This window comes from Amphibalanus amphitrite, unplaced genomic scaffold, assembly GCF_019059575.1.
Source record: "Amphibalanus amphitrite isolate SeventyFive unplaced genomic scaffold, NRLGWU_Aamphi_draft 001225F_arrow, whole genome shotgun sequence".
In the NCBI taxonomy this organism is placed as follows: domain Eukaryota; kingdom Metazoa; phylum Arthropoda; class Thecostraca; order Balanomorpha; family Balanidae; genus Amphibalanus; species Amphibalanus amphitrite.
In genome coordinates, this window is record NW_024882719.1 from 76557 (window position 1) to 101602 (window position 25046).

At 47.3% G+C, this 25046-nt stretch overlaps 1 protein-coding gene across 2 annotated transcripts; it reads left to right on the plus strand.

The window, feature by feature from the left end:
• Positions 1-1626: 1626 nt before the first annotated feature.
• LOC122371272 (aldehyde dehydrogenase family 3 member B1-like) lies at positions 1627-25044 on the plus strand. 2 transcript variants are annotated; one of them, XM_043347453.1, is made up of 11 exons: positions 1627-2341; positions 2510-2662; positions 17028-17171; positions 17892-17987; positions 18270-18655; positions 18958-19188; positions 19563-19763; positions 20118-20236; positions 23673-23808; positions 24152-24302; positions 24501-25044. In XM_043347453.1, exons 2-11 carry the CDS (start codon positions 2639-2641, stop codon positions 24540-24542), a joined length of 1530 nt encoding a protein of 509 aa, XP_043203388.1. In that variant the 5' UTR covers positions 1627-2341; positions 2510-2638; the 3' UTR covers positions 24543-25044. The 2 variants fall into 2 exon arrangements, with proteins under 2 accessions (XP_043203388.1, XP_043203386.1); XM_043347451.1 differs by lacking the exon at positions 1627-2341 and having other exon boundaries at positions 2466-2662.
• Positions 25045-25046: the final 2 nt, after the last annotated feature.

The window sequence follows — 25046 nt, forward strand, 5'->3', positions numbered from 1 at the left end:
GGGTTCGTGATTACAGCCGAAGAGCCAATGTTGGAATAAAGTTAAGTTTTATGCGATAACATGAAATTAAGTTGATATTTGTATTAAATCATCAATAGGAACTTGTTTGACTGCCGAGGAACGATGATATTTGATGATAAATTGCATCGGCAAGTCAAGAATACCGGCTCAGTTTATGGGCATCAGGTAATGATTCCGTATGTGATAGTGACTAAATGGAGCCATAATAATTATAAGAAAGGACTAAAAATTATGTTTAAAGTGTCTGAAATTGTGTCTTATGAGCTAAAGTTCACTAATTTCGCCCTCCATTACCGCGTTTTTAGCACGTAAGCCGGTGCGGCGGCCGCCGGCGCACTCGCCGCCGATGTTTCGGAGCTCCGCCACCAGGGCGGCCGCTTGGTCGCCGGCGCTAGTGTTGGGGAATAGGGAGTGTCCTATCCAACTTCATCCATGCCCTCACTGCTACCATATTGCTTCCATATTATGCTGTGGAAAGCTTTACTTCACCAAGTGGCTAAAAACCTCTATCAAGGTATATTTTCTTCGCAATTTTTCTGACGTTTTGGGGGGGGGGCCAAACAGGCCACTTTAGGCCTTGGGGGGGGGGGGGCCATGGCCCCCGTGCCCCCCCCCCCACCTGGATCCGCCAGTGCCTGCAGCCAACACAGCATATCTTGATGAAACTCCACATTATGCGAAACACTCTGCTAATGTTGTTTTTATTTGAATGTTACACAATACCAACAATGTGCGCTGTGTGCTACGTTATCGTCATCTCTATTGGTGAAACAACTGTATTGAGAAAAACCCCCTCACAGCTGCATTACAGAACGGTCGCGCTGTCCCAATACCACCCTACCGTGGCAACTGGCACACTGCAGTGCAGGAGCCGCGGACCGGAGCGGCGCGGGGCATTGGCTCCGAGCACGGTTTGCAGTCGCAGCCAGTGCCACCCATACGAACCGCAGGTCACACGCGGCTAGGCCATGCACGACACTGACAATGATGTGGTCGCTTCGCATCGCATTTTAGCAACAACAGCAACTGATCTGCTACTTAAGACGAGGCATCTTATCATTGTAACCATCAAAGATATAGGTCACCCAGTTCGCCAGCTCCTGAGGCGGCACTGATCGTTTCGCCTGGCCTACTGCAGTCGGGCCATCTGTCGCTATCAGTGGCCACCGATGCCCCACTGAAAGGTGTCGACTTATCCACTGACGGAGGCGGGAGGAGCTCCCGGAGGGTCATCCATGCTGCATTGCCTTAATTGCCTGTCGCCAATTGCCGCACCGGAGGCTCCCGTCAAGAAACCAATAATTTGATTTATGGGTTTTGAATTTGCGCCACATGTTTATTTGTAGTTACACCGTGGACAGGATGTTAGCCAGACCTGTCGCCAGGCCAACGACTGGAAAGTGCCCCAAATTCTTTCCGAAAACTACTGTCGCCACAGGACACATAGGCGGCGGAACGAGGAGGGCACCGGGGCACCGTGCCCAGCTTTGACTTGGGCATTTTAACATTAGCCCTATGGGCGTTGCATGGAAAGAATGGTACCAAAAGTCGTCAGTGCCCCCCCCCCCCCCTTATTGAAGGTGTTCTGCCGCAACTGACAGGACATATATCTCGTCACTATCTAATCGTTCCAAACTTCGGGCGAGGATGAAGATGCATGAACAATACGTCAGGACATCGAGCTGAAGCCTGACCCGACGACCATCCATTTCTCCCACCGCCGCGCCGCGCTGGTCGAGGCCAATGGGGCCGCCGCGTATAGCGGTCCGCCCCGGTCATCGGCCGACGGGACGCCGTCCTTCCCGCACCTCTCATAAATTGTCCGAGGCCCGGTCTACAGACACATGGCGGCTGAGCGTCCACTCCGGCCAGACCTGGGATGGCGGCATGGTTCTGACACCGCATCTGTCAGCACGACCTAGCACCGACTCCGGCTCCCGGTCAGCCACCGGCACCGACGGCGTATCTGACTCGAACTCGCCGTGTTCAGAGTGCCAACAATCTCACAGCGTCACCGTCCAGTCGCGGTCGCCCGTCACAGCCGCTGACGATGGGTGTCCGGTCACCGTCCGTCGTCGACCGAGGCCGCTGTGCCGCCGTCAGCGACGCCGCGGGCGGTGCCGGTCACCCCCGAATCGCGACCGTATACCGACCGGCAGCGCCCAGTCGACGCCACGCCAGCGACCAGTCGACGCGCCGCCGCCGAGCCGCGCGCGACCCGGCTATCAGCGGCGCCCCGGTCACATCGGCGTGCCTCAGAGACCAGGTGGCGGAGTGACAGACTAGAGGAGACTGAGTGACAGAGACACGGAGTGACAGACAAGAGGAGACTGAGTGACAGAGACACGGAGTGACAGAGACACGGAGTGACAGACTAGAGGAGACTGAGTGACAGAGACACGGAGTGACAGACTAGAGGAGACTGAGTGACAGAGACACGGAGTGACAGACAAGAGGAGACTGAGTGACAGAGACACGGAGTGACGAGTTAGAGGAGACTGAGTGATAGAGTGACGGAAATACGGGGATAGAGTGACGAAGACGGAGCGACGGAGAGAACAGAAGACGTAGGAGCGACGATCCGTAAAGTTGCGAAGCTGCAACGCTGCAAATTAACATGAATACCCAAGACTTCTCGCAGGTATGATTTCAAATTTCGTTTTTCTCACAGTCAATGACAATCCAAAAACAATGTAATAAGACCAGACGTTTCGACAACAAAGTGCCTTCGTCAGTGGAAAAACAAGTTTTTTTCCACTGACGAAGGCACTTTGTTGTCGAAACGTCTGGTCTTATTACATTGTTTTTGGATTGTCATTGACTGTGAGAAAAACGAAATGTCTGACTCTTCTAACCTATGATTTCAAAGTTCGAACTACATATAGCGCATCTAATATTTTGGTAGTTTTTAAGGATATTTACAAAGCTAACTTTAGAATTTGTAAGAAACAACGCTACAAGTTCAATTCAAAAAATATTTTTTTCGAGGCCTGTTGTGTCCAGTTACCTGCCTATAAGCTTATCATGAGATAACTCTACTTTTCGCGAAATATTGCAAAGCAGGCTAATCAATCAGGCAGCAACCAGCTTCTATATGCATGAGCAAAACGGTCATACTGGATCCATGTGAAGAACATTCCTTGATGCTTGCACTCAGTCAGCATTTTTTTTAATATCTATATATACCAAGTTATCAGGCAGTTACAATAAATCACATATGTATTTATGTCCTTCAGGGCTCCGTTAGGCCCTAACCGATTGTCTTGCGTAACCACCCGAATATCTACTTTTTACAGGAACGGTTTGTTACGGATTTCATAATGGTACCTACATACACTAGTTTAGTTGATTGATTGGACGATAAGTTTATTGTGAAAGCAAACCAAAGGTTTATGATCAAAAACAACTTTCAATGTAATTGTTTTTCTATTCGATAAGCAAACCTGAGTTCCCTGGCAATTTAGTACCTAGAAGTTGCCGGAGATCATGTCTATCATTTTGTTTTCTTTAAGATTTATTGGGGTCTGAGGATTTATATAATGATGTATGCATGCTTGAATACAAGTGCAAGACATAAATAGCTGTCTAAAAAGTCACTTGTAAAAGTCAAATTAGAGCCGAATAAAGCAGTTTTTACACTTGCTTACCGGCCAGGTGAAGATCTACCTCCCATGTGCTTATGAAAATGCACATATTTTTGGACTTGATCTAAGAAATTCAGCTTGAATATTTGAAGGCACCAATTGACAGAGCCTAAGCCCGGGCTTATCAGAGCTTGTTGTACTGTAATGTACACTTACAAGCCTCGACCCCTACCACCCGATCGCACAATTTCGGGTAACGGGAAAGTTTTCCCGTTACCTACCCGTTACGTTTTGGCCGCTGTCGGTGTTCTTAACAAAAGTATGTAACTCCTCAGAAAGGCATTTAAGGTGAAAATTGCGGTCTACAGCCCGAATTATCACACACCCAGTTTACATACGAGCCATGTAAAAAAACAAAAAGCAAAAAAAAAAAACAATGCAAAGCCTTTTGGGTCGACAAACGAGCGAGCGAGAGGGTGAGCCTCGCACGTGCGGCGGAATTGCGAGGGGGTACTTTCAAATGACTTATCCATGGCATCCTACTCAGTACTAGCCGGTCTCTAGCGATGTGCCAAATTTGAGCGCAATCGGCCCAGCAGTTCTCGAGATCTGGAAGCGGTACCTTGCACATGCACACGTGCAAACTGGGTCTCAGCTCACTTTTGTACGGCCCCCTTCTAACCGGTTCCTAACCGTGTATCAAATTTGAGCGCAGTCGGTTCAGCCGTTCTTGAGATTTGGAAAGACCCCCATGCGCGCGCGCACGTGCAGCAGCACCCCAACCGTGACACATGGGAATGCATTGCCTGGTGGATGCCTACCTACATGCCAGACTGGTTTTTGATTCACCTTTTTTGGATCGATTCAATCATTGATTCATTTGATTTTTGTTTGATTCAATCACCGTTTGATTTCTTCAAAAAATTTGGTGAATCGATTCCTTTTGATTCAGAGAATCAAAAAACAATAAAAGGAATGATTCACGTTTGCTTCAGCCAAATTTTCTTTGAATGATTCTTTTTTGATTCAATTAAAAAATAAAATATACAAAATATCAGGAATAGTATTGTATTTGTTGTGTTCTTTTTGTTGTCATGTAATGGCAGTAGTGTTAATATTTGTTGATAATGAACTATGTTCGTTCACTTCAATTTGTTTAAAGTTCATGAATCATTAATTTTTTTGATTCAATCAACCCTGATTCCCAATGCGTTTGATTCAATCATGGCTTGTGAATCAAACAATCCTGACGGTGAATCAAACCTTTTTGATTCAACAAATTTTGTTTGATTCAATCCAATCGATTCAATCACAGATGAATCAAACACCAGTCTGCTACATGCCAAGTGTTATCGCAATCGGCCCAGTAATTACCGAGATATTGCAATTGTTGCAAAACTGACACCTCTTCGTTTTGCACGCATGGCACGCAGGGCCTCCTCTAACATGTTAACTGGGGGGCCGCGCCCCCTCCCCCCAGTGATGCCGCTGCCCCCCCCCCCCCCAGTGGAGCTGAAATCGCGTCACTGGGGGGGGGGGGCACGCAGTTAAGCAAATCACGTAGAAAAACGAGGAACTTTCACTGTAAGCTTACCAAACAAACAATCCAGACTATCTCCACGATTACCACGTTACTAATTTTAGTTTCCTTATATCGTTGGTTTCTTATCATCAGGTTTTTTTACAGATCCGCCTAGGATGAGCCGCGGAATGAGGTCAGGCATTGCAGATTTTATCATCGAACGCCGACTGAAGCCCGAACGGGGCATCACTTTGAGAAGGAAACAGCCCGAACAGTCGCCCTCTATTAGGTATAGTCTCAATCAGTCAGGCGCTTACGGTTCAACACGGAGAAGCATTATGTTTTTTAGTTTTCGGGAGACGCGGGTTTTTTCTTGAAGAGGGAATGTTTCCACGGTCAAATAAGAGTGCGGCTGAGCTTTATAGCACGATATAAAAGTTTTTCCCAGTGTTTGGGACTAGCAAGTAGCAGCGATAAGCTTTCTCACTTACATGAGGGGTATGATAGACCCCACCGCGAAGTATTTTTGCAAATAACTCGCACAAAAAGTGGCCCAGCGTGGCAAAATTTTTAATAGGTATTCTCGTGATCACTTCAATTCTACACATTTCCTGAAAATGTGATTACCCTGTTCCCTGACCCTCATTCTCATTGACCTGTGGCCTGTTTCGTGAGTCATTTTCAGGCAAGTAGATTTTTAGGATGGTGAGCTGTTTTCAGGCAGATAGCTGTTGGTTTGCAGCGTTTGGGAAATCGATACTTAACCCTATTCCTGGCGGGCTCCGCCGGGACAAGAAACTGGCGGGGGGGGGGGCCGATTCGGCCCCCCCCTGAGATCTCGAGAACGAAGCAAGATAGCGACAAGCGGTAAACGGCATCGGATACGCACGGCCAAGATCTACAATTTTTACTAAGGTCATTTTCAGGTCAGGTCAAAGATGACGTCACAGGGGTCGAAAAAGTCAAAATGGCGGCACTAGATATGGAGAGAGTTTTTCTCGAATAACTTTCGAATTAGTCAAGATAGGAACAAACTAAGGGCATCATCGTGATCCTCTCGTCAATCCGCATCGAATGATATATATGTTGACCTCGAAAGGTCAAGGTCAAAGGTTGACCTCAGGTCACGTGACCTCGAGGTCATTCATGTATAGGATGGAACTCTTCGCTTAGGAATGTTTTAGTCGATGGTAGCAATGCCTTGAATTCATCTAAATCACATTTCGCATATATGTATATGGCTCAGTGACTCGTGCGATCCACACCGCATCGAAGTACCAAATAAATAACGCTCTACTCCGTAAAGAATGCATAGGCGGCGGAACGGGGAGGGCACCGGGGCACCGTGCCCCCCTTTGATTTTGGCATTCATTAGCCCTATGGACCTTGCATGGAAAGAATGGGATCAAAAGTCGGCAGTGCCCCCCCCCCCCCCTTAATTGAAGGTGTTCCGCCACTACTGATTAAGAATGTTCCACATTTGTCACATTTCTGTTGTGATCCCTGAAGCCACATTTTCACAAACATTCCACCCACGATAGGTATTTATGATGTAATACCTCGCTTTCCCCGCTATCTTCGCTCAGTCATGCGTATCCGGTATTCACACATGAGCTCACTGTATTTATACACATTATACAGGCCGTCCACTGACCCCTAATGCTCATACCCATCGCTGCTCATAACGCGTGCCAGCTCTCCAAGCCTCCATGAGTTACGCAGCTACTCGACCATCGCACTGAGCTTCCCTTGGTAACACGCCGGGCGGACCGGCATCGGCACAAACCTATACCGGCTGGCTGTGAATGTCCGTGCCCCCATTGCTGGACAGATATTTCGCAACACGTCCGGCGCCCGACGGCGGGCCGGTCGTCCTGGGGAGGTGAGTCCTGGTCGAACCGGCACTGCGAGTAGGTCAGGACGGGGCCGCCGCCGCGCCCCACTGTCCCTGCCGCCAGCGGTGCAACCAGGTGCCCGTCCTCAGGTACCGGCGCCGGCTCTGATATCGGCACTAACTACATGCAGTGGCCGGCCGTGACCCCTTCCCGCGGCCGCACCCGATGACCTTGATCAGCTGTATATGTACGGCGGCTGGCTGCAGATTCTGGCAAAAGTTCAAGTTACTTTAATTATTAAAGGAATTGAAGGTTGCACTGCGGCTGCACCAGCATACAGCGGTATTCCCCCGTCCGCTATTTTCGCGCCTGGATGCCCACAACCTTTCCACGGCATCGCTTTACTACCTAGCGGAAAGGCGCAATCCCGTTTACTGGATTGTGCGGGCCCAGGAAAGCGCGAGAAATGTGCTCTTCTCACGCAGTTAACCTCAATTTTTTTTATTGCCTCATCACCATTTCCGAAAATGAGTTCATTTGTGACTGAAAGCGGTTCGGTGAGCGCAGAAAAAAAAACATTACCTGCAGAAACAAATGATAGAGCTGTGACTGAAAAAACTTCAAATTTATTTTGAATTGATATGCGTGGTGAAAACAGCCCCTGATACTAAATCTGACCGGTGACGTGAAAACAGAGTCGAGGACCAGCGATTGACGTTTATGACATCCAGCCAACGAAGCCGAACGACGGTAGCTTTGTCTTTATAAAGGTAATCTGATTTTATGATTTTGAAGAGCTTAAAGGGACTATCCAACCTTCTAAAATGTTGTTAAAACCAGCTAAATTGTGCCCGACTTTATAGATTGGATGACCAGGAACACGGTTCTGGCATTTATTTTTCATTAAACATCTTAGGCTTCCCATATTCGAAACACAAACTTTCAAATATGTGACGTCACAGCCCAAAATTACCTCCTTCCCCAGGCCACATTACTGTCATAAAGCTGATTCTTTTTACTCTGTAGGCACCACAACAAAGTTCAGACCAAGTTTTAAGCGATTTTTCAACGAACAAACCCATTTAAATCAGAATGACTAAACGAGGTGACGTCACACTAACGGTCGCTCCATGTTGAAGATAGGGCCTTGTACAAGGCCCATTTTCAAATGAAGGGAACGAATTTCTTCAACACCAAGAGGCCGCGGGGGTTGCAACCTAGATAGATAGTGGTTTCTGAACCTCGCCGCAAACTTGGCTATCTCAACTCAAACCCCATGTTAAAGGTGGGATAGTCCCTTTAACGGTTTAGACGAAAAACGATGTCGCAATTTTCTCAAACCTTTTCCCAAGGGGTGGGATCCCATGCAGAGTCACCCGATCACTTCACCATTCTAATCCATTCCAATGCTATACGCTCACTGTAAAGTTTGTACTGTGTAGCCTGTAGCCTTCATTTACACATAAAGATATGTTCGGGGGTGAGTGTGCATGAGATAGTGTGAGAGAGTTCTAGTATTTCATTCTAATGCCTACACTGAATACAGCACAGTTATATTATTGGACAGGGGCCACGAATCAAATGCATGGGTTTTGGTAAAAACACAATATTCAAGTTTTTCGACTTTCAAAGCGTTATCGAATATTAGTAGTTGTGTCCACTGTCCAAGCAGGCCCAAACCGCAGCAAGGGAAGCTATCGATGGAGTGAAAAGCTGCTTATCGCATAATGTACGGAGAACTGCAGCTTCCATACATGGCTGGGCTCCTGCCTCGTAAATCAAGACTTAGAGAGTGATCACATCAAATGCATGTAGAAGCTCCGCCTGCACACTGCAGCCTCGACTCAAAAGGTCAGTGCTGACCACAGGACCCGTGATACCGTAGCGGTCCCAGCTGCCCTCACTGGCCACCGTCCAGGTGCGATGGCCGTTCATCTCTCTCAGCGCAGCAGCGGACACCTCCCTGCTGGGAGGCGGGAGAACTGCCCCCGGTCCTCAGGACGGACCGTTAGCCGGCGCCGGGTGGACGCGGGACGCACACGCGCACTCACACGGAGCAGCTCCCACCCCGCTAATCGGCCGGGAAAGTCGGGGAGCCGAACAGCCGGGGTGTGAGCACTTAGAGGACAAGTAGGCCAACGCACCGCTGACCCGCACACCCGGTTAGATATCGCGCAGAACTATCGAAGCGGAAGAGATCCACAGATAGCAAAAACGGGTTACTGACGGTTGACCGGTTTCGATAAGCTTTTAGCGAAAACAAATGCAAGGGTCCAGTTAGGTATGTAACCGTATGATCCACTAGACGAAAATTGTCAAAGCTGATAAACATCCTTACCATATCAAAAAAAGTAGGGCTTCCAAAAATGACTTTAATGAAGCCGAAACTTACCTAAATGGATGAGCATTTAGTGTTCAATATTTTTTCCAGTAATGTAATGATAAAACTGTTTTATTTTGCGTAGAGTCTCAGACACTGCAGTCAATCCCGCTAGCTGAATACCTAATACGTACATTATGTTGACCGCAACAGAACCATTAGCAATGGCTGCCTACATATATAGCGGTTGTGCATCAGAGAAAATGGCCCTCACGAAAGATCCAAATACCTAATACACAAGTATTTCAAACATAAAGCAAGAGATTCACACGTGTCGTACGTACATATCTTATCATTAGATTGTAATCAACCACATACTTGATACCTAAGGACTAAGGTCCAGTTGCACCATACCATAACCCATCCTTCACTTTCAGTACCTACCGGTGATCAAGTAGGTAAGCATTTCAAATTTATGGACTCCTAGAACGCGACTTTGAATTGAAACGTAATTGTAAGTGCGTAACCACGTAGAAACTAATTCACCATAGGGGCATTCCACGTCAAATCAAACACCGAAATCCGTCATCCCCTTCGATTTTTCTGAAAATTTGTAGGCAGACTGGGCATGGTTCAAAACTGAGTTACGTATAATATTTTCGAAATTTGATAACGTATCGCCGAGATATAGGTCATCGAATATAGCCAAAAATGCCAGACATCATTTTTTTAAATGCTTATAACTCTGGTTCCTTTTCTGGTATCAAAATGATATTAACAGGGTCTTGTAGGCAATTGATAAGGCTTTGATTTTTGATTATAAAATTAAATTGAAGTGACCTTGAAATGCATTTGACCTTGAATTAAAACAGAAAAATTTAAATAGCAAAAAACACGCCACCTTCGATTTGAGTAATTTTTACATATTATGTCCGGCACAATGTTCCTAACCATCTGTGAAAAAAATTGGAGTGGGCCATTCATAACTTTCGCGGCAAACGCCGTTTTCATCCATCAACATCACGCAACCGCGCGTGACCTTGAAAGACAGAGTCAAGACATGCTTGCTTGTGTACACTTTCTGAAATGAATGATTGCTGATTAGTGATATCCCAAACTCTGCGAGAATGGAAATGCATAGTCATCGTAGTCAAACATTCACGTTCCATTGTAAAAGTGTCTCAGGCAAACGGTATTTTGCGGTGAATTTTGAGCCGTGTGGAAATGCATCATGACATAAATTCAACGAAAACATTATCACGCAACGATATCTTCACGTCTTTTGATCTTCACTATACGAAAGAACATACATTTTGAGTATGTATGGGGAATTTCTAGTTAATCCGATAATAAATATGGCAGTTAGAGTCCTGCTTAAGAGTAACATGTCGCCGGCTGAGGCGGGATCGGCCGACGCGGGAAACGCAGCAGTCACAATTTTGTGTTTACACGTTCATATTTCAATTGTTTACCAACCTATTTTCAGAATTCTTTCACCATAAGATTGCCTGTACATTTCTAAGTCTTCTCACAAAATTTGACGCGAATCGAACGTAATCAGCGGTAAGGAGCGCGATGTAAAGACGGAACCGTTCCGTTCCGTCCCGGCACAGTCTACAATTCAGGCGGCGCGTAGCGGTCGGCGCCGGCTGCCGAGTCGCCGCGTCGCCGCGGCGACAGGATGTTCACTTTACACCGCTATTACTAGAACAGTTGTGAACCGATTTTCTTATTGCTTGCACGATGAGATGTGCAATTCAATTCTGGACAGGTAGCCATAAGTAATTTCGCATCAATATTATGAGATATTGGCGAAAAACAGGAGGGGTGGGGCGAAATTCACTCTTCCCCTCCACTGCGCGTGCTAACATACGTTTGCATATGTGCCATTTTCTTCAAAACTTATGAATGGCCCACTCTAATTTTTTCACAGGTTGTTAAGAATATGGTAGGCAATAAAATATATGAAAATGAGCCAAATCGAAGGTGGCGTGTTTTTTGCTATTTCAATTTTTGTGCTTAAGAATAGAGTTAAGCAAATTTCAAGGTCATATATTTAAGTCGATGTAATTCTAAACAAATGCTTAAGAAATTACCTAAACAGTAAGGTTTATTTCATTCAAATCAAACAAGTACAACCAAAGTTATGGTCGTTCAAAAATATAAAGATGCAACATTTTGTAAAAATTTGATGCCCTATATTTAGAAGCCCTGTGGTCAGAATGTGCAAAAAACATCAATGTAATGTCCGGGGCGACACAGGAACTCGCTCACAAATTTATAATGAAATCGCTGATGGTAAGGTGCAAAACAGCCGATTTTTGTTTGATTTGACGTGGAATGCCCCCATAGTTCCGAGCATGGACTAATAGCACGTTTGAGGATGTTTAAGCTTAGTGTGCATGCAATCTTTTCCTCAAACCATGAGGTAACGACCAGCACGATCCGACAACGACGTCGTACGCTATAAATGCAAAACAATCCAGGCATCAAGACATCAACGCAAATTGCCTCACTCATTTAAGTCGGGTAACATCCCATGACGTAACGTTACCGCGCCGGCCATCAGCAGTCACCGGAGAGTTGTGGCACTTCCTATAATCGCCGCCTAACGGGGCGGCCGAGCGGTCGCGAAACGCCCGGGAGGAGCGAACACCGCCCTCACGCGCCGCGCCGTCGCCCGAGACGCCGAGTCATCCTGACTGGTGTGCTCGTGGTAATCGGAGCGCATGGTGTACCGCCCGCGGGCACCTCGGACATCGACCGGGCGACGGCACCTGCCGTGCCACAAATAGGAACAGGAAAGACGGCGACGAGGGATTTGTGCACGGATTGGACTTTGGATCAATGGTGAATGAAATGTCTTGAAGTGTGGCCCATTCTCTACAGCCGGCTCGGGTACACAACACTGTGAGAGGAAGCTGTGAATAATGTACAAACATGAGTTTCCGGAGGTGATGATATACTCAGAGAGCTACGCTAATACGCAAACAAGGATGTGTGCGTAGCGCGTAATGTAAATTTGTCTCCATAACAAGATGGTGACACCACGCCGCGGCGCGGTGCTGCAGCGGGCCGAGTGCCGTGAGTGACGACTCGCGTGAGCTTTAGATGGCATGATTAATTAATGCTACCTGTAATTTGCGCGAAGCATGCCATCGCTGATTTGCTTCATGCGTAAATGCACATTTCACAAGATACACATTTTGACCTACCTATGCTTTGAAAAAATGTTTAATGTTTGTTTAAATAGCACGGTACCTACTTCGCAATTATCTCACTCTCCTCGAAAAAAGAAGATACAATATGTTCAACGCAGATAAACTTCTGATACAAAATACCTTCTGGTACAAATTTGTCATTCAATTGAAAATTAAGCCTTTATGACTTAACGACATGGACGGTAATTATATGCATAAAATCGCCAGGTTTTGATTTTGCTGCATTTTGCATATGTCTCTTCCAATTGCATGCGAGATGATCATGCGACTAGAAACGAAAGTTCACAAAGACTCGGTGGCTCAAGTCGTATGCTTACCGCATCACTGTCAATGAAGAGGAAGACATCCAGTCACACAACAAAAACGGCTATTTTACGAGCCATCTGCGACCGGATCAACGACGTCAGTACGAAAATAGATTGGCAAGAAGTGGGTAAAAGCCGTTTCCCTAGTCACTATATTAGAAGAACTGCATTCATGTCCAGCTTTCAAGATTCGGGAGCGCATCTGTCCCATTTGATTTGACACTCGAACGCATAGGATTGCCGGTCTTGCTAGGGCGCAAAAACTATCCAGCGATGCAGCCGTCGCGGCGGGAGCCATTGCAAAAGGAGAATATGACAGTAGATATTTGGACAAAGGCAGAGTGAATGTCCCAAAGTTTTGCGGAGAGAAATCCGCTTTCGCCAATTTCCACACCGCAAAACATACCGGCAATACCGGTCAAGACTTGTTGCACAAGGACAGCATGCACCACTTCATTGTCAATGTAATTGTGTAATAAGGTATTCATTCGCATCAATAGAAAATAATTTTGAGGTAGTGTGCTCAAGATTAACCCGCGACCGCCTGGGGGGGTCGGATCCGACCCCCCCTCCGTTTTTCTTGAATAACTCATGAACCACTTTCGCTATCTACTTGAAACTTGGCATACCTTCTCCCCCATCAATTTGACGTCTCCTGTGCAATTTTTAAGAAAAAAATTCCAAATTTTTTTGAGATATATCGATTTTAGTGATGTAACTACATGGCGTTTTTAGTCAAAAAGTGGTAAATGTTTAAAAAATCGCCAAAAATCAGGGTTTAAAGCAAATTGCAAATTAAGGACATGAAAAGACGCAGCTCAACGAGTTCTTTAAAATGGCTATCTCGGATTTTCCATAAAATGCGTTTTTCACCCCCAAAAATTCAAAAAACTATATTTTTTGGAAAACAGCTAATAAAATCCAAAATTTTGGGAATTTCCAAAAAACCGGAGTATATGTTGTAGAGCTCTATTAGAACATTAGATGCCCCAAATTTCAACTTTCTATCTTGATTTTTGACCCCCAAATTGTAAAAAATAGCTCCAACATGTATAGGGCATGGTGACGTCATAAGCATTTTCGTGAATTAGAGGTACTTCTGAACATCGCATGTGAAAACAAATGGCACCACTAGATTCCTGGGACAAAGCTCGTCTAGAAAAGTGCATTTTTATGTCAAAAATAAAAAGTTGAAAAATTGACCTTTTTTCTCAGCCCTCGTATAGTATAAACGATTTTTTATGCTTTCAATGCACACTTATCACCAGCACAGTGACTTGGGGTCACATATAACCATTACCATCGGATTCGGCGTGAAAAATAAGCCATAAAACATGTGTCGCACGCCCATGTAGCAGAAATTGAAAACCGTGACCTTTCGTGACCTGACCTGACCTTGACCCGTACTTAGTATGACCCCTATACACACATGGTACCTTCACTAGGCCTTTGAGGTCATTTTTGGTGAGTTTCGAGCAGCAGCTATCGATTCCGCTGTCCGTAAGCCTAATCATGCAAAACCCCTGAATTTGACCTTTGACCTGACCTTGACCCGAAAGTTGACCTCAATCTTAAAATCTTAAGAGTGCTTTGGGAAGGTCTCGTAGAGACCTTTCGAACGCCGCCTCGCGGGGCTCGATACGACCATTGGTTCTCGAGATAACAGGGGGGGTCGGATCCGACCCCCCCCCCCCCCAGGATGTCGTGGGTACGGAAATAGCCCAGGCGGTGCCGGGTTAACCAGCCATCTTGATCCAGCCTGCTCTGACAAATAGCACCAATTCCAACGGTAGATAGGTACAATGGTCAATGAATATTTGGATGTGGTTGAGGTTACACCTAAAACATCGCCACCAACAACAATCAAACTGTTCACCATTAGTAAGAAAGACATCAAGGATGCAAGAACGGTAATTAAATGTTCCGAAATTATCGATGTGTACAGAGCTTCGTCTGTGAATTTTAACCCGCGCCCTGGGTGGGGGGGGGCTATTTTTTGCCCCCCTCGTATCTCCGAAACTACTGGACGGATCCGCAAAATTCAAACGGCGTTCGAAAGGCCTGTCAAATTTGTCGAAAGAAACCAAATTTCATTGACCTCGGGGTCACCGATGACGTCACAGGTCAGGTCAAAGATGAAATGTTTCACCGTTCACGGGTCTTCTAGGGAATGCGCTATAACCGTTAGGCGGCACGGGCGGACATCGATAGCAGCGCCTCTATCGGTCACTAGGGAAAGCTGGGCTGTAGGCGACCATATACCGGCTGAGTTGTCACACGTTGAATAGGTTTATAGCCATCCGTCTTGTGAAAAAGTTGAACTTTTGCCTTTAATATTTCTACAGGCAATTTTAGAAGTGTCTTCACATGGATTACAAAACCGTTTATATTATTGTATTCACTTCAAGCCTTCCCTATTGTTCTTGTTGATGCGGGAACTATTCCTAATTAGTGTTTCTAGCTTAGTAAAAGAACATACTGTGCAAACGATGAAAAAAGCATAAATGGAAGATTTTAAATGCAATTTTCTCTAACAATTAATGGTAAATTCTCCACATATCAAGGAAAAGGTGCATGCTATTTGACAGACATGTGCATGGATCCGAGTGCTGGATCTATGATCTCAGTGGATCTCGAAGCAAACTGCTAGTTAGGATCTATGATCCCATTGGATCCGGCGTGAAAAAATTATCGCGGATCTATGATCTCATACGATCTGACGATTAATTAAGAATTTGGATCTATGATCTGAGTGGATCCCACCATGCACAGCATTTGAAACCATGTTCTAAAGGGTTTCTATATCAATAAGTGCCACAAAACTATGGATTATGACGTGCAATTACACAAAATCACTAAAAACAGAGCGTTTGTGAGTTGCAACAAGTGTTTTGAGGGGATTTTTGTGTTGACGAAAAATAAGTGAGGATCTATGATCTCACTGGATCTCAAGCAAAAAATAAGACTCGGATCTGTGATCCCTACGGATCTCTCGATAAATTAGAGAGCTGGATCTATGATCCCGTCGGATCCGAGATCAGGATCCGTGGGATCAGATCCCAGATCCATTTTCTCGGATCCATGCACATGTCTGCTATTTGATAATTTAAAGTTCTTGGGGCCAGTTGTTTTCTTCTTTTCTTACGTCGCCCCAATGGCCGCGAATACACTTGTGATAACGCCTATCGCACCGAAGAAAACGCATTTTGTCGAGAATCAGCGATAGGGCGTCAGTTGCCTAGTACATATGTTGCTATAAGAGGTCACTGACAATACCAGGTCAGGTCACAGGTCAGGTCACCAAGGGTCACAGGTCAGGTCACATGAACCTAACTTTAGGTACTAAGGTTGTGCAATGCATGTTTATGGCCAATTTTTCTTTTCCAACTCAATGGTGTTGGTATAAGACTATCAGGTACGGTTTAGGTCACTTTCTGGTGAAGGTCAGGTCAAGGTCAGGTCAAAAAAGGTCAAATTTTAAAGTTGATAGTTTTGCATAAAATGGGTATTGATTCGATGCAGCTCGTCACGGGGAGTCTAATGTTGTTTTGCGCTACGGGGTCTAGAATTGCTAAAAATTGAGTTGGAAAATTTGACCTCATCAATTTTGAACAGTTTTTTTTCGCTATAACTTTGCCAAAAAAAGAGGTATCAATCTCAAATTTGTTATGTGGATAGAAGGCCGTAAGGACTATCACATATGTTCCGTTTTTTGCGAAATTCAAAAAACTTTTTGGATTTTTCGGCTATTATATTAAAAAATCTATTTTTTGATTTTTAGGGTTCAAAATCCAAAAATGTCAAAATTCCGAGATAGCAGTTTTGTAGCCCTGTCAATTCTACAGCTTTTATGTCTTAATCGTTTTTCTGTATTTGCAAAGCTAAAGGCCTGACAGCTCTTCCCGCGAAACCCTTTTTTGGGTCGAAAACGGCAGAACATGACGTCACTCTGACGTCATTTCCGGCCAACATATCATAGCCTTTGGAAAATTTTGGTCACAATGTGTAAAATTGATGTCCGGGAGGGTACTGAAAGTTTGGTGACGATCGGCGCAGCGGTTCTGGAGATATATCGAAAAGTCTGGAGGAGGGCAAAAAATAGCCCCCCCCCCCACCAGGGCGCGGGTTATATCGTATAAATAAAAGGTAACATTCAGCTACCAGCAAGTCCGTGTATAAACACAATTAACCTCCTGACGTCCCATTAACGCTGCTTCAGGTGGTCGAGATAGCCAGGAGGGAATTCCAGTCCGGAAAGACAACCGACATTAAATTCCGGAAGGCTAACCTGCGTGGACTGCTCCACTTCTATCAGGAAAATGAGACTGAACTGGCTGAGGCGGTTTATGCGGACTTGGGAAGGGTAAGCAGTTTATAAATAGAATGAACACAATTTGTTATCCATGATTACAATGATGTGCTATGCTAAATTATCCTACAAAGTTAAGTGAACTTAAAAACAAACCAATAATTGTTGTCTAGTTATATACGACCACTGACGTAATCAAACACGCCAGAACGTAACCAATAAATTTTCCGGCATTGCTGAACAGTTAAGCATGTACAATTGTACACCGATCAATATGTCATTCATTACAGTGACATGATATAACATGACATGTACAGTTCACAGCAGAAGTAATGTGGGGTTTCAGTCATGGGTATGTTCTGCTTCTGAAGCTTAGGAACGATTAGCCAGACTACAATGAAACTTTGAATGTTGCTTATATGTATCGTCACCCTTGCAGCTGCAACTTTAGCTATTGACATCTTCTTTCCGATCGCTCCGCATTAAACAATCGCCAGTCAAAGCCAACCGTTGAGATTGGTAAAACCCTACATTACTTTAGCGGTGGGCTGTACCTAACATGTATAATTGCATTAAATGTATATAACCTTCATTAAATAGGAGCACCTTGTTGGAATACGGCAAACCAAATGATAACTATCGACCTGCTGCGCACACCATCCAATATCATGCTCTCCCCTCTCTCTCTCTCTCTCTCTCTCTCTCTCTCTCTCTCTCTCTCTCTCTCTCTCTCTCTCTCTCTCTCTCTCTCTCTCTCTCTCTCTCTCTTCGCAGACACCGGATGAGACGATCGTTGCTGAAATATCTCTCTTGCTAAGGGACGTCAAGACGATGCTGGCCAACGTCGAACACTGGTCCCAACAGCACACGGTGAGGACGTGCAACGAATATTGGAGCAACTGACGATGCGTTGATAAAGGTGGTTTCGCGCTACAGTCATAAGGAACATATTTAACTAGCAACTAAAACAAAAACAAGAAAAGAAACACAAAATTGTGAATTGAATTAGAACGGTATCTATAAAAAGAAACGAAATAAAAAGCGAATTGCAGAAGAAACTGAAAGCCTTCATCATCTCCAAATATTGGAAGCCCCGTCTCTCATTGCTGTAACCGGTGTCGGTGTTCTGACCGCCCGGTCCACCTCGTGTAGGTGGGTCGCAGTCTGGCCACCCTGCTGGACTGGCCGTACGTGCGTCCCCAGCCGCGCGGCCTGGTGCTTATCCTGTCGGCGTGGAACTATCCGCTGCAGCTGTCGCTGCTGCCGCTCTCCGGGGCCATCGCCGCCGGCTGCTGCGCCGTGCTCAAGCCGTCCGAGCTGGCGCCCGCCACGGCCGCCCTGCTGGCCGACCGGCTGCCCCGCTACCTAGAGTCCGCCTGCTACCCGGTCGTCTGCGGCGGCGTGCCAGAGAGCCAGCGGCTGCTGCAGCTGCGCTTCGACCACGTGTTCTTCACGGGCAGCACGGCCGTAGGCCGGCTGGTGGCCGCCGCGGCCAGCCAGCACCTCACGCCCGTCACACTGGAGCTCGGAGGCAAGAGGTGCGCACGGGAGGAAGGTTCTCATCGGACAAATGCTGCTAGTTAGGTATTGAATCTATTCGGCGTCTGAGCTATCACGTCACGTTTCTCAGCCATCAAATGAGCTACATTTGACAGTTTGACCATGAGGCAGCCTTTGTCCCGCAAACAAGCGGTTGCTGCTCCCACCTGTCGCTCTTGCTCTTGCTGCTTGTGCAATGTGACACTTTCTGTCTCGCAATTACAAGGATGTCTGTCTGGCCCCAATGTTTCTATCTCTGTCCTGGATAACCTTTTGACCGTCCGTTTCTGCCGTCTTCCAGCCCGGTATACCTGGACGACTCCGTCAACATGGAGTACGCAGCCCGGCGCATTCTCTGGGGCAAGACCGTGAACCTGGGACAGACGTGCATCGCCCCCGACTACCTGCTCTGCACGAAGGCCACAGAGGAAGCGTTCTTGGAGGCCGGTAGACGCGTGCTGCATCAGTGGTTCGGAGAGCGGCCCGAGGATTCTCCGTCACTCGGCAGGATGCTCAACAAAAGACACTTCAGGTGGGCGGCGGTGCAGCTCAGTAGATGGCACATCAGAAATGGACGCTTTCACCGACGTCGGAAAATGATAGGTTGGATTGGCTATTCGGTGCCAATCCAAATTATCTGACGAGTATCATCGTGCCATGCCATGCTCGTCTGACTGTAGTATGTCCACCTCTCGTGCACACTGTACATTTCATCAATCTGACCGCCCTATGACCGTCCATCTGACCCTCTCTTGTCCTCCCATCTCACCGTCTCGTGTCTTCCCACGTAACCTCTCGCGTTCCTCCATCTGACCGTCTGGTATCCTCCCATCTCACCGTCTCGCGTCTTCCCCCGTAACCTCTCGCGTTCCTCCATCTGACCATCTCGTGTCCTCCCATCCCCAGCCGGGTGAGGAAACTGCTGGAGAACAGCGGCCGGGTGGCGCTCGGAGGCCGCTGTTTCGAGCAGACTCTCTTCATCGAGCCCACCGTGCTGACCGATGTCCGCGCCGAGGACCCCGTGATGGAGGAGGAGATCTTCGGACCCGTGCTGCCGATCATCACCGTCAACTCGGCCGACGACGCCATCCGCTTCATCAACTCCAGGTGCGTCAGGACGACTTCAGTGGTAACGGGGGCGCGTTCAGCTTCAGTGAGAGGAAGCGGGCGCAGCTTCTGTTAGAGGGAGCCGGGCAGGGCGTGACACCGTGCCCAATATGCTGACTTTGATGAAAAACTGAGGATGATATTCACCTGAGTCGGTCACACACCAACAGGCTAGTGGTCACACTGGTTACTAGTTAGTAGTTGCGGCCAATGTACCAATGTTTGATAGCCCTCAGAGATCAACGGTCATTCTTCGGAGATCAACGGTCGTTCAACTCCACGTCAACACTGAGGTTATGAGGTACACCTGCCTTTGTCATGAATAATGAAGCACCCTCCCGCTGTCTGTTTCAGGACGCCCCACGCACTCTCGCTGTACATCTTCTCCAGTCGGCGGGATGTCAAGGACCGATTCATCCGGGAGACCGACTCGGGCACGGTCATGTGTAACGACACCATGTACCACGCCATCGGTGAGTAATCACGGTAAAGAATGTCATCATTACGACCTAAATATAACGTGTCACAAGACCGTGGGAGTACCACGCCATGTAACCACAGAATCGAGTGTTATCATGGAAGACAGAAAGTAACGTGGAACGACACCACGATCCGTACACATGTTATCAAACCATGTGTCATATCATCGGTAACTGGCGAGTACGTTCAGCTGAAAGACAGCATACTGAGACCATAGAACCAATGAGGTCACAGGTCGAGGTGGGCGGCTTTTTAAAGGTCATCAGACAGCCATAAACTGGGGAGGTGGAACTGGACGAACCGGACGGGACCGAATGGCACCGAACGGGACTGAAGCCGAAGCGGCAGGAACAGAACCAGTTCGGGTCGGCTTAACCCGCGCCCTGCTGGGGGGGGGGGGGGTGTTTGAACACCCCCCCTTGTGGTTTTTCGCGAATATCTCAAAAAAGGCGGCGCGGAGCGCCGCCGTTTTTGGTACACCTTATCATACATCAATTCTACACATGTTGTAAAAATTTCAGACCAAGGTCATTCAAGGTCAGGTCACCAGGTCACTTGAAGTGACCGCACCTCATAAAAAGTTTCAATGTCTGTCATAGCTACACCGAGTTACCGATCGCTTTGAAACTTTCAGCGATTGCTAAGAGCAATAGCATGTACAAAATGTATATCTCAGAATTTTGATATCGATGACCTAAGGTCAGGTCAATTTTGCGACCTCCCCATTATAAGTCAATGGGAGAAAATTGAAATGCGCCTCTTTTGGACGAAAGGCATTATAAACACTCCCAAACACTGAATTACAAGTGGTTTAGACACACTGAACATGAAAATGGTGTCCGTGACCCCTGTTTATGCCCTGAGGTCATCTTAGGTCACGAATGGTATCTAACAGTTTTTCGCAAATAACTTTTGATAGAGGCATGCTAGAGCGATGAAAACGTCTTAGATGTGTTCAGCTCGACGATACGGATCGACTGATATGCAACATGACCCTTTCCGGTCAGGTCATGACCTTGACCTGAGGTCAAATTTTCAAGTTGACCTTTCAAGGTCAAATTATAGTTCATTCGATGCGTCTTGACGAGAGGAACACGATGCCGGTAAAAGTAAGCTCGTACAAGGCTTGGGTCAAAAGTTATTGCAGAAAAACTAATTCCGAAAAAAATTGGCTATTTTTGCAGTTTTTGCCCCCTGCAGGCAAAACCGTTGACGTTAGGTCAAATCTGAGAGAATTACTCAGAAAGGGCGTTAATAGGGCTATCGAATGCGCTTTTCCGCGGCGCTGTAGCTCTATTGGTTCCCGAGTTATGCGTTGGCTTCTTGGAAATTGTCGACATTCGACCTGGAAATCGGCGAAATTTTGCCTTCAGTGACCTCTGGTGACCTGACCTTTGACCTGACCAAAAAATTGACCGAAGTGATTTCCTCATTATTTTTGACGCTCTGTCGAACGCCGTCTTTCGCGTATCGCTACGTGGCCCAGGAGCCGAGTTAGAAGGGGGGTGTTCAAACACCCCCCCCCCCCCCCCCCCCCCAGCAGGGCGTGGAAATCCAGGACCCCCAGCCGGGCGCGGGTTAAACTGCTTTCAGTCACACATCGAGGCACTGAGGTCTAAGGCCTCTTGCACTAAAATCCTCTTGCATCAATCCTTGGATTATGTATGTTGCACCGTACACCTACTCCAAGACGGAAAGAAATTCACGGAAATATCCGTGAAAATTTACCTATAAATTTTACCAAGCACCTGTAGCCTTACGTTATGGGCTAGTACAAAATGATTCATCACAGTTGGGTAATGGGTTAGCTACTGAAATCGGTTTTTCGATTCTACCTAGCTGCTATGTAGTTTGGTGCAAGAGGCCTCTGGTCGCGTTGATACGGTGTCATGGTCCTCGACACACAGCTATAACCGCGTCTGAAGGGACACCGCCGCCGTCGGGCGAGACGATGCTGACGAGCTAGGCTGCCATATGAGAACGCCAGCTGACGACTCGTTACGGTTCGATGATGTCCGGGAAATCGCTAAACGCATCAGCGCGCTGGGTCGGCCTCATACAGGCTGTAGGTACCGCTATTTCACGTTAGTATCGTGATGGTCCACGACCTGTGGTTATCCACAGGTCGACGACCAATGGCGGTCGTCGAGAGGCCGAACGACGTCATCGATAAAAATTGCTCATGGCTTGGGCTTTCTACACATTTCCTTTCAGCGAAATCAACAGAACAAGACCGGAGGACATTGACACATGACATTAACCCTCGCCCGTATTGGTGTTTTTCCAGCCACGAACGTATAAGGGGGGGGGGTCCGTTGGACCCCCCCCCCCCTTGCCGTTTCGTCCCTGATCGAGCTAGAGCTTCGCGGAAAAAAACGAGCGTGCTGCCCGCGACGAGAGAAAGCCGATGATACCCAATGTTAAGGTCCTGGGTCATCGGTTGACCTTCCAGGTCAGGTCAATGACCCAAAAGTCGGGAAAATCGGGACCTGTTAGAACGTCGTAAAACGTGGCTGCTATGGGGTTTTTCGGGGTGCTGATCACGCATATCATGTTAGTTATGCTCACTGATGATGTCTTCATGCATTAAGGCCAGGTCGGGTCAGGTCAGGTCAGGTCAACCAGTAAGGATTTTGCCGGGTATTCGTAGTAGCCTCTGACAGCTTCGTAACATGTTACGAAGGCACCAAAACTGCTTCGTAAATGTTCAAATGGTTGCTAAATTCGAATTCAGCTCCAAAAACTAGCCCAGAAACATGCAAAACTCGAAAAAGTGAACCGAGGTCATCAAAGATCAATGACCTGACCTGACCTTCCGGTGACCTTGACACCCACCCTAATGCATGGGAGCAACATCATATCCCATGTTTGAACGCTTGAAACCACAAAAAGACTGCTAACGCGCGGCTAATGCGAGCCGACATACGCCGAATCGCGATTCCGGCCAAACATGGTCTCGCAAAGTAGGTCACAGGTCAAAGGTCATTAGGGTCAGGGTCATGAAATTTTCAGGGTAGGTGTAAAATTGAATAACGCGAGGGTACTGAAAGTTTCGGCGCGATCGGCCGCTTTTTACGCGAGTTATTTGCGAAAAACAGAGGGGGGTCCGTTCGACCCCCCCCCCCCCCTCCCTATACGGGCGAGGGTTGATCAGCTCAACCGGTTCATGTCAAAGCCAAGTCTGTCACGAGATGAGCTCTAAGCTGACGCGATCAGACACAAGATAAACTGCCAAGCAAATGCTACCGATTCTTAACTAGTTATGCAGTACGAGGTAACCGAAAATGAGCTCGCTATGGGACTCCACATAGACCTATGTACAGAGGTCTATAGATTCTCCTATCCCAATCCCCTCCCCTCGCCTCCCCAGGCTGCCAATGCACAGCAGTGGCGCCCACCTGATAACGACGGTCCGTTCTCCTTCGGCAGTGGAGCAGCTCCCGTTCGGAGGCGTCGGCACCAGCGGCATGGGCGCCTACCACGGCAAGCACTCGTTCGACACGTTCAGCCACTACAAGCCGGTGCTGGAGCGCAACTACAACCCCGTGGCAGAGCTCTGCTGCTCGTAAGACGCACTGCCGGGAAGAGAGGGACTGACACGGCGAGAGATATGATCCTTCTCCCCGCTTACCGCTCCCCCTGGATGGTATCAAATTCGCTTAGACGAGCAGGTGACAGCGATGGTGCTGCTATCTAGTTCCCCGTTGTGTGAGCCTAGTAGTGCTTGATATTGGCCATAGATGGCAGGGCAGGTATCATCGGCAACTTGTGCATCGCATTAGATGAATTTTTAGTGATACCAAGCTCAAACATTCACGAAGCTGTCTTTCTCCGTCCAAGGTTAAGAACGCCGATTGGCATTCTTCAGTGTCCTTTATTCTCCCTATGACCCTCCTCCCTTCCCACAGCGTGCGGTACCCGCCGTATGAGCCCACGAAGACGCGGCTGGCCAAACTGCTGCTCAAGAACCCCGCTGTGCCCGACCTGAGCGCCGTCAAATACACCATCGTGTTCCTGCTGGGACTACTGTCGATTTACCTGATACGCGTCTTTGCCCAGGTAAGCCCAAAATGCTACAAAAATATGTTGCTAAGAAATGGCTAACACGTGGAAGGAGCTAATACCCGACAATCCGCCCTTCTTATTACAATGCACATTTCAGCTATTTTCCGGCCGAGTATAGGTCCTCAATTTGCACCTCATAACAAAAAGCAATGTTCCACCGCTCAGTGACATACCTTATCTTTCTCTTCACAGGCGCTGGGGTACGAGGACCGACTGCCCGACTTCCTTGCCTAGCCGACCGGCCTGCAATACGGACTCAAACCGTACCAAAACACAGCAATACTCAAAGATCGTCCGGACGGCTCAGTGAGAGGCATTCCAGGGCCATAGCGTCGGCGCGTTACCCCACCATTGACTGCTCATGACGGCGGTGAAAATGCACAGCGGTCGAATTGCCTTTCTAAGAGCACCGCTGTTGTAGGATTTCGGCAGGAGCTCGATAAAGTTACAACAGCACAGAATAACAGAAGTGAGGTCCAGATACAAGGTTACCACCGGTTCTCTCACAGGTGACTATGTTCAATGCTTAATGCTCACTGTTCAGCTCCAGCAACTCGCTCATCTCCTGCACTGGTACAAAACGGGTGTAGTGACTCGCTCTTCGGAGTTTTTTTTTAGGCGCATGGTTGCTTTTGTATTTGTAAATACGGTCCTGATGTGTACAAACTGTAATTCACAACTATACGCCCCATGGTGTTTTGGGTGCAATCGAAATAAAGGGCCAGTATCAACATTATA

Bases quoted from the DNA above. Each gene is read 5' to 3' on its own strand.
- LOC122371272 (XM_043347453.1), top strand. From the start codon at position 2,639: ATGAATACCCAAGACTTCTCGCAG. The intron at 19,764-20,117 runs GTGCGTCAGGAC...TGTCTGTTTCAG, and splicing joins ATCCGCTTCATCAACTCCAG to GACGCCCCACGCACTCTCGC. The intron at 24,303-24,500 runs GTAAGCCCAAAA...TTCTCTTCACAG, and splicing joins TGATACGCGTCTTTGCCCAG to GCGCTGGGGTACGAGGACCG.